Source organism: Taudactylus pleione, unplaced genomic scaffold (genome assembly GCF_031769625.1).
Source record: "Taudactylus pleione unplaced genomic scaffold, aTauple2 ptg000009l, whole genome shotgun sequence".
Lineage (NCBI taxonomy): Eukaryota > Metazoa > Chordata > Amphibia > Anura > Myobatrachidae > Taudactylus > Taudactylus pleione.
In genome coordinates this window covers 411,834-424,324 of record NW_028284412.1, presented here as the reverse complement: position 1 = coordinate 424,324, position 12,491 = coordinate 411,834, and the positions used below count along the sequence as shown (strand labels likewise).

General features: G+C 48.1%; 1 protein-coding gene across 2 annotated transcripts in view; it reads left to right on the top strand.

Annotated features, from left to right (window-relative positions):
* LOC148542708 (uncharacterized) overlaps positions 1-9,187 on the top strand; it is a 233,039-nt gene extending 223,852 nt beyond the window's left edge. For both annotated transcript variants that reach the window (XM_088465873.1, XM_088465879.1), the window contains exons 3-7: positions 2,844-2,882; positions 3,550-3,615; positions 6,228-6,280; positions 7,605-7,753; positions 8,709-9,187. In XM_088465873.1, coding sequence (XP_088321999.1) covers positions 2,844-2,882; positions 3,550-3,615; positions 6,228-6,280; positions 7,605-7,721 — 275 coding nt within the window. In that variant the 3' untranslated portion in view covers positions 7,722-7,753; positions 8,709-9,187. The remainder of the gene's footprint in view (positions 1-2,843; positions 2,883-3,549; positions 3,616-6,227; positions 6,281-7,604; positions 7,754-8,708) is intronic.
* The last annotated feature ends 3,304 nt before the right edge of the window (positions 9,188-12,491 follow it).

The following is a 12,491-nucleotide window of genomic DNA, read 5'->3' as shown; positions in this document are numbered from 1 at the left end:
CACTGACATCACTTGTGATGTCAGTGGGGCAGCCCCCAGATGGCAGGCGTTCTCATGGGAACGCCTCCGTCTGGGCAGCCACCCCCCCGGCCTGCCCACCAAAGGGGGCGTACTGTAACTCAACATCGACAGCACGCCCCCTTTGGTGCAAGACCCGGAGCGACGGATTGCCCGCCGCTATCCAGGTCTCGCACATGCGCACGAAGGAGCTGGCGCCGTCGTGCGCATGCGCTCTGGGCCACCATCGACCTGGTTGCGAGCGCTCATCGCTTGCGACCGGGTCTGAATCAGGCCCAGTGTTCACTGAGCGCAGCACCATTCCAGTGGCAGTGAGCTGTGGCTGGGACTGTCCAATGTGCTGCTGCTGCTAATTGGCTGACTCTGTCAGCCACCACCCCCAGCAGTAGCATGCATGCAGCAGCAGTAGCCCAGTCAATGTGTTAGGTACTCAGGGCCTGATTCAGAGCCGGACGCTCTGACCAGAGCGCTCGCTCTGAATCAGGGCCCTCCTACCTGAAATTGGAGCGGCCTCATGGACGCTCGCATAGCTGTGGGTTACCACCCACAGCTATAGCGAGCGTCCATGATGATGGTCACGATGGTCAAGACCATTGCGACCATCGGGCTTGCGACAAGACCCTTGTGGTATGGTCTCTTGGCCGCAAGCCCCAGGGAGCTTTCGGCTCTAACAGAGCCGAAAACTCTCCAACTGACATCACTTGTGATGTCAGTGGGGCCGCCCCCAGACGGTAGGCGTTCTCATGGGAACGCCTCCGCTGGCAGCCACGCCCCTGGCACGCCCACCAAAGGGGGCGTGCTGTCACTCACCATCGACAGCACGTCCCCTTTGGTGCGAGACCCCAAGCGACGGATTCCCCGTCGCTATGCGGGTCACGCGCATGCACACAACGGAGATCCCTCCATCGTGCGCATGCGCATTAGGGCACCATCGACGCTCGCGAGCCGGTCTGAATCAGGCCCTCTCTTCTTAAGTTGGAATTGATTATAAAACAAGGAGAGAGCCAGTTGGCAGCCCAAAGCAGTGACAGCACCACACAGTGTCACAAAAAAAAAAAAAAAACATCGGAAAAGCAGGGAAAAACATCAGAGGAGAATCTTGCGATGGTAATGAAACATTGAATCCTAAACATTGCAGGGTTAAGCATCAAACATTGGAACCATCTGACCGATGTGTCCGATGAAACATCAAATTACTCCCATCCCTACTTTACAGAGCAGGAGCCCTCATTCTCAGAACTGAAGACTGATTCATGCACAACAGGGGAAGGGCAAGCCTGAACATATATTTATGTGTTGAAATAAAAATAATTATAATTGAATCTGCTTTGCAGAGCAAATCATATGCACCAAGCCACTTGGGTACTTATAAGCTGCCATTAGCTTCAATATATTTCCATTGTGTGCTGCGATTTTCAGCAAAGTCTGCACCCAGTGAAGCCATGCCTCCAGTCACATTTCGCCCACATCTCAGACGGTTACAACACATGGAGGGAGTCGCAGCTGCACTTAAAAAAAAACGCAAATGTGATTAAATAAGGCACTGTGGGGGTCTACGTACAAAGGACCTCATTCAGAGATGGCCGCTAATGTAATCACAGCTGCGATTTCGTATGCAATCCAGCTGCGAATATATGCTAATGGTACCAAATATCACCCGAGCATAGAGACGACCCCTGCTGCATTTTTACCTGCGTGTGGCATCGCTTACCTGCGTAAATATCAGTAACATTGATGTACGTCAAGCGGCCATCTTGTCCTTGCGGGAGATCTGAGCTGCCGCAGGCTCGTCTGCTCTCCTGACACACAGAGGGCTCTCATGCTGCATAGAAGGTCACAGGGGCTAATTTATGCACGCCCATGTAACGGTGTGTAACCGGTCAGACAGCCTGCATTTCACTGACCACCCCCCTGTTACCATCCCCATACACTGACAATCTGTCACTCACTTTGCGTTGGATTCCTCTGTGCGTCTGCAATCGCAATGCGATCACTGTGTATGCGCAGTGCTGCTTATATGCATGCGCGATGGCAAACAATCGCTCGATCTGTGTATGTAATCGCCATTACGTCCATGTCTTTAACAGGCCCTAAGCCTTGGAGAGAGATGAAGTGGATGGTGATAAAGGGGTCTATTTACTAAGCAGTGTTAGGAGACAGAGTGTAAAGTGATAAGGTGCCAGCCAATCAGCTCCAACTGTCATTTCTCAAACACAGCCTGTGAGATGGCAGTTAGGAGCTGATTGGCTGGTACCTTATCACTTTCTTATCACTTTTCACTCTGTCTCCTAACACTACTTAGTAAATAGACCCCAAAGTACCAACCAAATAGCTCCAACTAAACTGTAATTTTTCAAACACAGCCTGTAAACTGACTCTTAGGAGCTGAGTGGCTGGTAGTTATCACTCTCCAATTTATCCCTTTCCAGAGCTTAGTACAGTGTTAGCTAACCTTGACACTCCAGCTGTTATGGAACTACATAACCCAGCATGCACTGCTACAGTTTTGCTATTAGGGCATGCTAAAACTGTGGCAGGGCATGCTGGGATATATAGTTGCACAACAGCTGGAGTGTCAAGGTTAGCCAACACTGGCTTAGTACATCTCCCCCACAGCCTGTAAAGTGACAGGTAGGAGCTGATTGGTTGGTACTTTATCTCCATCCACTTTCTCTCTCTCCAAGGCTTTGCACATGGACCCTTATGTCCCTGTGTCTGTTATTTCTATACTTTATTTTAACAATTTCCTTTCTTAAATAATGTAAGTGAACGCCCAAATATGTGTGTCAGACAATGTTACAATTCAATATATTTTTTGTCTGCAGACACAACCCCGGAAATGCCGGCGTACATGAAAATACATGGTGAGTTTTATTTATCAAATATGTTTTTCCAGTCTCTATAAAGAAAAATATTGATTGCTGATAAAAATGATGTCATCACATTGGCAGGTACCTCCCACCAGTGTTACAGGAAATAGTGAGGGGGCGGTGATAGAGAGAGACAGTGTAGGGAGGGAGGAGAGGTGGGGAAGAGGGAGAGAGAGAGAGGAAGGGGGGACAGAGAAAATATATATATATAAAAGCCAGACTACATCGGGCATTACAGCTAGTTTGTTATATATAGCACTAAAACGGTTTACAATTATGTCTCACAAATTGTTCCAGGAAGATTGTTACTTAATAAATTACATTTATCCTACATTTCTTATTTTATGTGTTATAGTGGTGGGCAGCACTATGATTGGCACAGTGGTCAGCATTGCTGTTGAAATGGAGGGACTGCGGCAGGTATGGAGATATCTGCTGCGGTTCCTCCTTCATACGTACAGGTGATACTTAATACATATTTGTGTTTATCCCCTGAAAACGGGGAATTTCTGCAACTGAATATGATAAATAGGCTGCTCTGTGTGGTAGATGTTTTGTATGCTTGAGATATGGTAGGGCTTTAATCAGAAGTCTACTTCACTAGCCAGATGCTGGATACATGACTTAATAGTGTTTGTACTCAATTTCTTTTTCTTTGCAGAGAAGTATACCAGCCCGGAGGTATATGAGACTTATCTCATGCAGGAGATGGAGATGGGAGAAAAGGGTAAGTATATATTTGTTAGACATGTTTTTAATATAAATAACACAGATAGTCCCTGGCTTGCATGGCAAACACTTGTGCATGTAGATCATTTGAATTATGTATATATAAGTGGGTATTATTTTCTTATTATGTCCCTGTACATTGATGGCATTGTACTATGTGAGTGTATTATGTGTAGTGTAGTGTAGTGTAAAGCGAAAGATGACAAAGACTTGTGCACACAGCAGTAATGGGGGGCAGAGAAGCAATTGTTAAGCACAAGTCGCACCAAGGGCTGCCCACACCCCCTCCAACACCGTGGCAGTGTCGGACTGGAGCATGAAGGGCCCACCAGGGGAATGCAGTGATAGGGAATGCAGTGATAGGGGCCCATGCTTTGTGGTGTGGTCAGTTACCCCAGGGGATGAGGCCAGCCCCCACAGAGGTTTGGACAGACATTAGAGACCATGCAACTGACCCTCTAATAGAGTAACAATGTATTATTCGAGTGCATAGTCTGGAACCTGACATTAAAACAAGTGGTCAGACCCTCAGGCAGTGGGGCCCACCAGGGAGTTCCTCTGTATCCCTGTGGGCAAGTCCAGCCCTGCACCGTGGTATCACAATGGTGCCGTGTGTCCTCTATTTGTCCCCAGATATCAGTCACCATACACCAGTGATGGGTAACAGGTGATAGGCTGATATCTGCTTACTCTGTATATCACTGTGGTCTGGGCTCTTGTTGCCTTTCCACAAAATCTGGGCCTGATGGGGTGCAGGAAGACAGTGTAACAGAATGGAGGGGAGGGCATGGAGAAGGGGAGGGTGATAAATGTCACAAGGTAACATAAAGTAATAGAAGTTGGGGAGATGGGCACAGGTGAGGCAAAGGGCAGGGTGACTTGGGGGAACAAGGGGGAGGCAGAGATGAAGCAAAGGGACAGAAGAGATGAGGAAAGCAGCAGATGTAATGCAGGGAAGGCAAAGGGTGGAGTAAGTGAGAGGTAAAGATGAGGCATGAAGACAACAGGTAGATCAGATCTAAGAGATATTCAACATGGAGGCTGTGGCTGACGTAATGAGTGGTGGGTCCAGGTGCAACAATATTCTTTGCCGCCGCAATTAGGGAATTAGGGAATTTTTGCACGTGATGAAGATATGTGCCCACAAAACAGGGTGTGATCTCATGGGGAAGAGGTGTGGCCTCACAGCACACGGGGTATCATTAGTGCCATTTAATGCAGAGAGCATTGCAGTGACCGCCGTATAATGCAGAGACAATCGGTGCCTGCCGTATAATGCAGAGAATGTCGCATTGAGCGTTATATAATGCAGAAAGCTTCCCAGTGACCACCATATAATGCAGACAGAGAACATCACAGCGACCACCATATAATGCAGAGAACATTGCAGTAACCGCCATATGTTACAGAGAACATCATAATGCCCGCCATATAATGCAGAGAATGTCGCAGGGACTGCTATATCATGCAGAGAGTATCACAGTGACTGCCATATAATGCATAATAAATTACAGTGCCCATCACTCATGCACATGACATAAAAGTACATTGCTGGCAGCGATAGGCTGCCAGCAGGTGAGTGGAGGACCCCGTCAACTGCAATACTTACCAAAATATGCCGCTGGTATTTAGGTTTGTTAATAAATGGGGCACTAATGTCGGGAACACACTAGACGATATGTTGTCCGATCCGGTGGATCGGACGATGCATTGTCTACATCAGGCAGTATGTACCCGCTATGTCGCTGATGACGCGTGCTCCTGCGCGTCATCAGCAACATCGCCCATCAGACATGCTTGCAGGTCCGAAGAGCGATATCATCAGTGGGAGCCATTCTGTCAAATGCAGCATGGTCTCTACTGTCGTCGCTGGGACCTGCCGCCTGCGATATTGTGCTGGGTATACATCGACTAAAGTGTACCCATCTTAAGTTTCAAGTTGGGAAGGTATAGGAATTAGACAGAGTATGTAGAACTGAATCTGGGTACACACTAGGGGTGAGCGAACCCGCTCACCCCTAGTACACACTAAACGATATATTGTACGATATATCATTCTGACACGGATCAGTGTGTATGGCCGATGGCTTGTTATCGATGGTCATTCATCACATTATCCCATCTGCTGTTCATATTATGTTGTTATATGCAGCATGATGTTACATGCAGCATGTAACAATGCATTGCGTCATCGTACACGGGATTGTGCAGTGTGTACGGTGAGTACAATGTACCCAGCTTTAGAATGGAGTAACTCTAGTGTAGAGTGGTAGCTAACGCATACTAAGGGGAGGCGTCTTTTTTTCTCCACCAGCCGGACCGCCTCTCCTTATTTATGGCCCACGGCCAGCAGCGGCGTAGTGTAATGAGTCAGTGTGACTCTTTATTAGTTCTGCTCTCTGATAATGCCACCGGCTGTGGGCCCTTTCATTGCTATGGGCCCCGGTGCAATGCATCGGCTACACCGCCAGTAGTTCCGGCCCTGCATGGAGGCAGAGGTGACTGAGAGCTTCATAGCTCTGTGATGTATGGATAATACAAAGTCCTGTTTATCCCTGATGTCCCCATATCCTGAGATACATAAATACTTATTCTGGTTTATTTTTAAAGGACCTGGCATATTTCACCGCATAAAGCAGCATATGAAGACCTTGTGGCTCCTGGTAATTTAATTGTTCTATGTATTGTCCAATTGTCCTGATAGAAAAGCCTCAATTAATGGTCTTAGGCCCTCATTCAGAGCCGTACGCTCTGAGCAGAGCGCACGCTCTGAATGAGGGCCGGGCTCCATTTTCATGGAGCGTCCTCCTGGACGCTCGTATAGCTGTGGGTCACCACCCACAGGCTATACGAGCGTGCTTTGTGATGGCCGCGATGGTCGAGACTATCGCGACCATCGAAATTGTGAGCCGGAGCCTGCGGTTGAGGTTTTCAACCGCAAGCTCCGGAGTGATTTTGGCTCCATCATTGATCGGACACAACGAGCGAAGGACTTTCCTTCGCTCGTCGCGTCTGGCGCATGCGCACGACGGAGCTCCCTCCGTCATGCGCATGCTCAGTGCATAACATCGACCCACTTGCGAGCGGACAGCCGCTCGCGAGTGGGTCTGAATCAGGCCCTTAATGGCTTAAATTACTGTATTTCTCTGTTTTATTTAGTGAGAGTGCCCGCACGCTGTATAGTTAGTGAGAGTACCAGCACGCAGTATAGTTAGTGAGATTGCCAGTACGCTGTATAGTTAGTTAGATTGCCAGCACACTGTATAGTTAGTGAGATTGCCGACACACAGTATAAGTAATTAGTCAGTGAGATTGCCAGCATACAGTATAGTTAGTGAGATTGCCAGCATACAGTATAGTTAGTGAGATTGCCAGCACGCTGTATAGTGAGATTGCCCACACGCTGTATAGTTTGTGAGATTGCCCACACGCTGTATAGTTGGTGTGATTGCTGCCACACAGTATAGTTAGTGAGATTTCCAGCATGCAGTATAGTTAGTGAGATTGCTGGCACGCTGTATGGTTTGTGAGATTTCTGGCACGCTGTATGGTTAGTGAGAGTTCTGGCATGCAGTATGGGTAATGAGAGTGCGAGCATGCTGTATGGTTAGTGAGAGTTCCGGCCCACTGTATGGTTAATGAGAGTGCGAGCACTCTGTATGGTCAGTAAGAGTTCTGGCATGTAGTATGGGTAATGAGAGTGCCAGAACACTGTATGGGTAATAAGATTGCTGCCATGCTGTATGGTTAGTGAGAGTTCCAGCACACAGTCTGGGTAATGAGAGTTCTGGCACCCTAAATGGGTAATGAGATTGCTAGTACATGGTATAGTTAGTGAGATTGCCGGCACTCTGTATAGTAAGGGTTTTTGCTGGCACATGATAGTAAAGAATGAAAATGGATATATACAAAGTTGAATTCCCCTTGTGACTCCTCCTCACTCTTTGGCTAAATGTAGTTTTCTGCTTATTCCTTCTCCTCTGCCAGGCATACAACCCAGCCATGCCCTGTATATCCCAGCAGATATGGTACCCAGACCGGTATGGGGCCATCATGTGCGGTCTCCAGCTGCTGCACACCCTCCTCACCCACCTGCTATTCTAGGTGCAGCTGGAGGCCAGTGCTTATGACATCAGGTCTGTATAACATACTATATGAACATACCACTGTTACTGCCATGTGTGTTATACTTGGTAATGGGAAGTGTATGTGTAATATCAATTTTAAGGTCATTGCAGCTGCGATTCCGTACACAACTGTTGTGCGAAAATATACAAATGTCGCAGACGGCCAGTAATGTATTCAGACGCTCCCCTACGGCTTTGCAAATCCAAGCATCCGCATACACAGAAGCAGATCTTTTGAATATCGGTCTTCTGAGTCACCCTCTGTTCGCACAGAATGGGCGTGCTCCCTAAGACGCCGGAGACCTTCTTCTTCCATACATGATTGCAGACGCAGGATATGACACACCCACAAAACAGTGGCGACATGCCTGCATTTTTTGCCGATCCTCCCCATTACCGGCCCTAAAGTAGGAGTATCAACCAATCAGCTCCTAACTGTCACTCTACAGGCTGTGTTTGAAAAATGACAATTAGGAGCTGATTGGTTGCTACTTGAATTCTCTCTTCATGGCTTATTACATCTACCCCTTAATGCTTTATATTAGGGGTGGGCAATAAGCGGCCCCCAGATGTTGTAACACTACACATTCCAGCATGCCTTGCAACAGTTTTGCTATATGGCTATGCTAAAACTGTTGCAAGGCATGCTGGGATCTGCAGTTCAACAACACCTGGAGGGACGCTTATTGCCCACCCCTGCTAGATTCATCTATTGACATACCTAACAACAGTGTTATTGGAGAATTAGCAGCGTCGCATTAGAAGGGGAGTGTGTGATGCATCTGGAGTATTATATTACTACATTGTGGTAGGTGCACATTCACAGTTTGGGGAAAGTGGGCACTAAGACCTAGCACCTTATTGGGACTAATATGCTGCGCCATCCTTGCCCCACATGCAAGATGCCATATTGTTTAAAACACAACACCAAAAATGAAAAATAATCATGTATTATATTCCACAGAACATGCCGTCAGGGGCCACAGTGGAGGATGCGGCTCTGGCAACATCTTATGAAGCTGAACATTGCAAACGTGGCTGGTGACTGCAGCAGACGCTGAGGAACAGCGAGACTGTGGTACCCGAAAGACCAGCAGAACACCAGTGACTCCCGAGCAGGTGCCAGGCCTGCTCCAGAGTGTGGACGCACTACAGTCAGCTCTTAGCATTAGGGGCAGAATCAGGAGTGCAAGATACCGCTCACCAAGAGGGGAACGCCCAGCAAGACACAGATGGAAGGCACGGGACGCCGCCCCTCCAGAGCAGACTGCCCTGGCAGGACTTGTACCACTTGTGGGCTCACACCATCCCCTGCACTTCCAAGACTGGGATACCATCATTCCCCAAACATTATAATAAGGTGCATTACAATAATATGATCAGTGACTTTTGCTGGCACCTTAACATCCAGCATAATCCACAATGGGACAATAAGTATGATTGGTTGGAGCACTGTGCCTTCCGAATAAAACCTAACTTTCACCATCTATCGCAATATGTATAATTTATTTGGTCACTCACATAGCTTATAGTTATTAACCTATAAATACTGCATTGTGTTATCCACTTTATGTTTTACAACTTATATGGTATATTCTACTCAGGGGCATATTAAGAGAGGATGGGGCCTGTGTGCAGTCTCCGACTGGGCCCCCTCCTCTCTCCCTGGTGGCCGGCAGCACACTGAGCACCGCAGTAGACTCTGGGCACTAGTCTGTGCCCAGAGTCTACTGCACATGGGTAGATCACCGAGGAAATGGCATGTGGGACAAGGCTGGTGCGGCACAGGTCGCCGCTGCAGCCATTTTCCAGGTGATTTGTGCAGAGCTGCTACCGCCGATGTGGCACTACGGAGAGGTAAGTATTAAAAATGTGGGTGCAGGGTGTGTGGTGTGCGCCCCTCTGGACCCAGGGGCCTGTGTGCCCTGCACTCATTATAGATACGACCCTGATTCTACTTACTGTGTCATCTATATACGGACATTAAGTGATTCAATAGGTGTTAAGATTGCATATCTCCTTAACTATAACCAATAGCGCAGACCCATCACCCCCCTTTATTCACTGGTGCAATTTGTAGGGGAAGGTACCCTACAGGGTCTAGCAGCTGCTTATACACACCACCTTGAATATAGTGTAACAGTATCTCCTGTGGAGGAGGAGTGTCTGGCTATAACACCCACCTTTGCCAATGACAGTGACAGCCAGGTGTGGCTGACATGCACAAAAAAAATGTGTTTATTTATTTTTTGGGCAGCAGCCCCTTGACAGACAGGAGCACAGCACCCCTGCACAGCTACGCCGATGACAGTGACAGCCAGGTGTGGTTGACACACACACAAAAAAATTAGATTATTTATTTTTTGGACAGCAGCCTCTCGACAGACAGGAGCACAGCACCCCTGCGCAGCTACACCAATGACAGTGACAGCCAGGTGTGGCTGACATGCACAAAAAAAATGTGTTTATTTATTTTTTGGACAGCAGCCTCTCGACAGACAGGAGCACAGCACCCCTGCGCAGCTACGCCGATGACAGTGACAGCCAGGTGTGGCTGACATGCACACAATTTTTTTTTTTATTATTTTGGACAGCAGCCCCTCAACAGACAGCAGCACAGCACCCCTGCGCACCTACGCCAATGACAGGAGTGGCTAATACGCCACACATTTTTTTTAACATTTTTTTTTTTAACACTGGGGTGAACCCCTGAATTAGGCAGCAGCCCCTTAACAGACAGCAGCACAGCACCCCTAACACTATTTTTTTTTAAATTTTTCACACCAGGGGTGGGTGAAGAGCACCCCTGAAGGACAGAGCACCCCCTGAATAACACAACACTACAGCCAGCCAGCCCCTATGGACAGGACAAGTACAACAGCCAACCCCTATGGACACGACAACAGCCAGCCAGCCCCTCTATAGACAACAACCAGCCAGTAGCAAGTTTTGACAATAACAGCACAGCACAGCTCCCAACTCCCTCTCTCTTCACTCTCCACAGCCGGAATGAAAAATGGTGACGAATCGCGGGACCTTTATAGAATCCAAAACCCGTGAGAATCCAACAGCGGGATGATGACATTTTGCCTCGTTTTCAGATCCAAGTCAGGCGGGAAATCCAGAGCTGACTTGTATCTGCCTTGGATCCCCGAAGTTCGGGTGGGTCCGGTTCTCAGGGAACCGGACCCGCCCATCTCTAGTTGAAACATCAAAGGAGCCCTGGTAGAGATGGTGCATTGCCTAATCTGAAAGGCACGGCCACACCCTCCAGAAAAAAAAAACGGATAGAAGTATACTTGGCATCTCGAAGCTGCACTGCACGCTACAATGGGTGACATTTCCCCCCCCCCTCAGTATCTGGTCTGCACCCAGGTAATTAATACCCCCCTCTCTGCACCCCTGATAGACCAATCACTTTGTAAGTTAACATATATGACCAGTGCCAGATTAATGTCTACATGGGCCTGTAGCTGAAATATATGAAGGGCCTAGTGGGTGTCGCTGTGGCGATGTGACTAGTGGGGGAGTGACCAGTGTTTGTGGTTGTGGTCTACACAGGTGGTGTGACCTGTGCCATGGGTGTGGCTATCTCCATGATGGGCATAGCTAGCGCCTACCTTCAACCACTTGGATGGCTCCTGCTGCATTACCATATTAGAGCTATTGCAGCTGCTACCATGTAAGCAGCTGTGATAGCGCCTCCATACTCTGCTGAATCAGGCCCTCTATTCCATAGTGAACAAAGGGCCGGATTTAGAGATGGACGCTGTGAGCATCACTGCTGCGTCATTGGATGCTCAAATATTCTAATACAGCAGGAGGCAACTGTAAGAAAAAGATGCCTCATGCAGCGCTGATTTGAGTGCTGTATCCGAAGACACAGCATCAGACCACCATCGCGACCATCAGTCGCATACATCGGCCATCTGTGTAAGCTAAAGCTTACTTAGACTGGCCCCCGGAACTCTTTTGCTGAGGCCAAGATGACTGCGTCCAAAGACGCAAAGCCTGGCATTGGCATTCCTACAAAATGGGGACAACACGCCCCTGTTTTGTCGAACAGTCCAGGTTGCTGCCCCCGCTCTGTCCCCCAAATGCTACAGCCAATTAAGCTGTGGATGAGGGGGGCGGGCACTGCGAGCGATCACACAGGACTTGTTCTGTACATGTGCAGACCCACAAACAACAATCAAGTAGGGAAAAATTGGTTCCACCACTCACCCCGGCAGGGTTGCAGAGTTCCAGTGCTGTACTTGGTCCAGGCTCCAGGTTATCCAAGTACTGAGATGTCTTCTGTTAGGAGGGTTGCCTGCACCCATGGCTTGGTGTGTCCTGATGTGACCAAATGAGTCACACCACCAAAATATGGGTATTTCGGATGTCCAGGGGTGGAGCTTAGCATGATCAAGGGGCTCCCACTGGTGGCACATTTTTAAGTGTCCGGGGGTAGAGCTTAGAGTGACATGGGGCAAAGCTTAGCAAGAAGAGCTGCAATTGTTAATCCAACCCTGAATATGTCCATATGTCAGAAGATCTTGTATGCATCCCCAGCAGCAGGGGAGGAATTCAGTGTGCAGATAAGTTGGACATGGGGTGTAATATTAGATTGGAATAAAAGGAGAGGGGAACTCCAAAAAAACATTGAAATAAATATAATAATAAAAAAACAAAACATTATGTTCTCATACGGGAACATAAATGTAAAAGTCCTCTTTGCACCCAACGTAAATAAACATCATGAATT